This window comes from Sphaeroforma arctica (genome assembly GCF_001186125.1).
Source record: "Sphaeroforma arctica JP610 unplaced genomic scaffold supercont1.194, whole genome shotgun sequence".
Lineage (NCBI taxonomy): Eukaryota > Ichthyosporea > Ichthyophonida > Sphaeroforma > Sphaeroforma arctica.
Genome location: NW_014040364.1, coordinates 66,131 through 68,687, shown reverse-complemented (window position 1 = coordinate 68,687; position 2,557 = coordinate 66,131). Strand labels below are relative to the sequence as shown.

Sequence of the window (2,557 nt, the reverse complement as noted above, 5' to 3'; positions counted from 1 at the left end):
ATATATATATACATTACAAATATATATATATATCCAAATATATATATATATATATATATATACAATTCAAGCGTTTATATACATTCATATATAAATACTTTGAATATATACATACATTAATATATTTTTCTATATGTAAGTTAAAATTCCTACCTTCATATATTGTTTATGTATATACATACAGTTCGAATCTGAGTTACAATTGAATAATATCCCATCGCAAATATTTTCTGATCTGGCACTTTTGATTATAGCACGAACCGTAATTTCCGTGTTTAATCTTCTTATAGATTCTAGTAACATAAAACTGAATATGTTAAGACGTGTAATCTGAATTGTTAACAGGTCTCCTCGGATATCGTTGATTTCAAACAATATCAACAGGTCCCCATACCTTGTGAGTGCATCTCTCGTGCCATGTGCAAACGATGATAAAAAACATGCAGTTTATGAAAACATTCGTGATAGTCTACATCAGAGTAAGAGAACTACATTAAAAGATTATAGTAACATATGCTACAGGTTTTAACTATATAGTCCGTTCGTATATCACGTGTATTATCATATCTCATCACCCTATACGGATTCGAAACATACCATTTCCGATGTGATATTTGCACCGTCTGGGGCTGTTGCATTTGTTCCATCTGCTCCATCTTCTTCACTCTCTGTCTGTCGTCGTCTACGAGACTTCTCATACACCCCATTCACGCCATCACTGCGCTTGCTGGTCAGGGCGATTATGTTGTCACTCATTTGTGGACCATTCCGTAGATTGGCATACTCTTCTGGTATAGTGGTATCAAATGTCGTATGGGCAGCATGCAGCTTTGATGTGGGAGAAGCAGCGGCAGAGACTACCGCTAGACACATCAAACCTGACAGTACACATGAAGCACACATATTGATACAATCTAAACCAACACAAGTAATACAGACACCTTGTTGATGCGAATGTGTGAAGGCTCCTGCAAATCCTCTATGTAAATAGCCCGTTCCAAAGGCTGTATTGAGTAATATTCTATCATTTCCAACTTTCTATGGCACCTTGATGAACCATTCAACCAGTCGCATAAAGACAAATATTGTTTATGCTTTTTTTTTACCCCCCCCCCTCCACCCCCACAATTTGTTTTTTAAATCATATCTATTTTATTTTGAAATAGAACGTATTTATGTATGCACACATACATACATATTTAGCCAACAACAGATACAGCACAACTCCAGTCCTCCAGATGAACAAACTCGAAGCAGAAAACGCAACTTGCTACTGGACACTTTGGGGATAATATCCAATCAAAAATCATAATAAAGGGATCTATTTAAGCAATATAAATTCCTCCCGCTCCAAAAGAAGTTTCATTTTTTTAACCCTATTATTATTTCTATAATACGCAACTCTCACTAAACCAGTAAAATACGTTTTCACTTTTCAGATAAATACAACAACAAAAGAGCAAGGCTGTGCGCCTGTGTCGCTGTGACCTGTGGAGTGTTAGAGTATTGTAGAGCGTAGACTTTAGACAGTGGAGTGTAAAGTAAACAGACTATGTATTTAGAGTGTATTTATATGTAATTTAGTATGTAAATACAAATGTAAGTTGTGACTACAATATTTTTATAAAAATTTTATTATATAAATATGTTGTTGTGTTTGCGTGGTGCCGGCCGTGGCCCGTGGGGCATGGGCCGTGGGCCGTGGGCCGTGGGCCGTGGGCCGTGGGCCGTGGGCCGTGGGCCGTGGGCCGTGGGCCGTGGGCCGTGGGCCGTGGGCCGTGGGCCGTGGGCCGTGGGCCGTGGGCCGTGGGGACTGGGGTGAGACCGTGAGTCGTTGCTAGACTGTATGGTTTTACTACGCTTATATTGGACCTTTTACTACGCTTATATTGGACCTTTTACTACGCTTATATTGGACCTTTCACTACGCTTATATTGGACCTTTTACTACGCTTATATTGGACCTTTTACTACGCTTATATTGGACCTTCATTGGTGACCCGGTAATAGTCGTGACTCGTGACTCGTGAGAGGGTCCGTATGTATTGCTTCAGGTCCGAGGATTGAGGAAACAATGAAGAAAAAAAACTTTTTAAGAAACTGTCTTGTTTCAGCTTGAGCTGATTTCTATTTTCAATCTGTTCTCCTATTAGGCTACGTACGTAGTACGTACCTACGTGCAGTGTTCATCAGCATAAGTATCCAGGTCATCGTTAATCGGTTCCTTGAAGTAGAAGAGCGAGCCAGAGTCCGCCTCATGTACATGGTCAATTTTTGTGTCTCATATACTATTATCTATAGTAATGTCGATCCCTCTGTGATTTTTGCGAATATGATTCTTGATATTCACTTTGAAAATAGACAACTACAAAGTAAACAGGTCAACGGTGATAGGTCGTCGAAACGTAAGATAAATAAGCCAGCCGTACATACTTGACCGTGGATATATTTTGACTTCAATATACAACTATGAAAGACAATCAAAGCCAGGTTAGCGAACCAGCAGTAACTCTACTATTCATACGAAAGTATGAGTTCTATCATCCCATTTTGACGT

The 2,557-nt window shown here is 39.0% G+C and overlaps 1 protein-coding gene across 1 annotated transcript; it reads right to left on the bottom strand.

Moving 5' to 3' along the window:
- Positions 1–576: 576 nt before the first annotated feature.
- SARC_03702 (hypothetical protein) lies at positions 577–903 on the bottom strand (the record flags this gene model as incomplete). The annotated part of the gene is made up of 1 exon (XM_014302501.1): positions 577–903. One exon carries the CDS (start codon positions 901–903, stop codon positions 577–579), a length of 327 nt encoding a protein of 108 aa, XP_014157976.1.
- Positions 904–2,557: the final 1,654 nt, after the last annotated feature.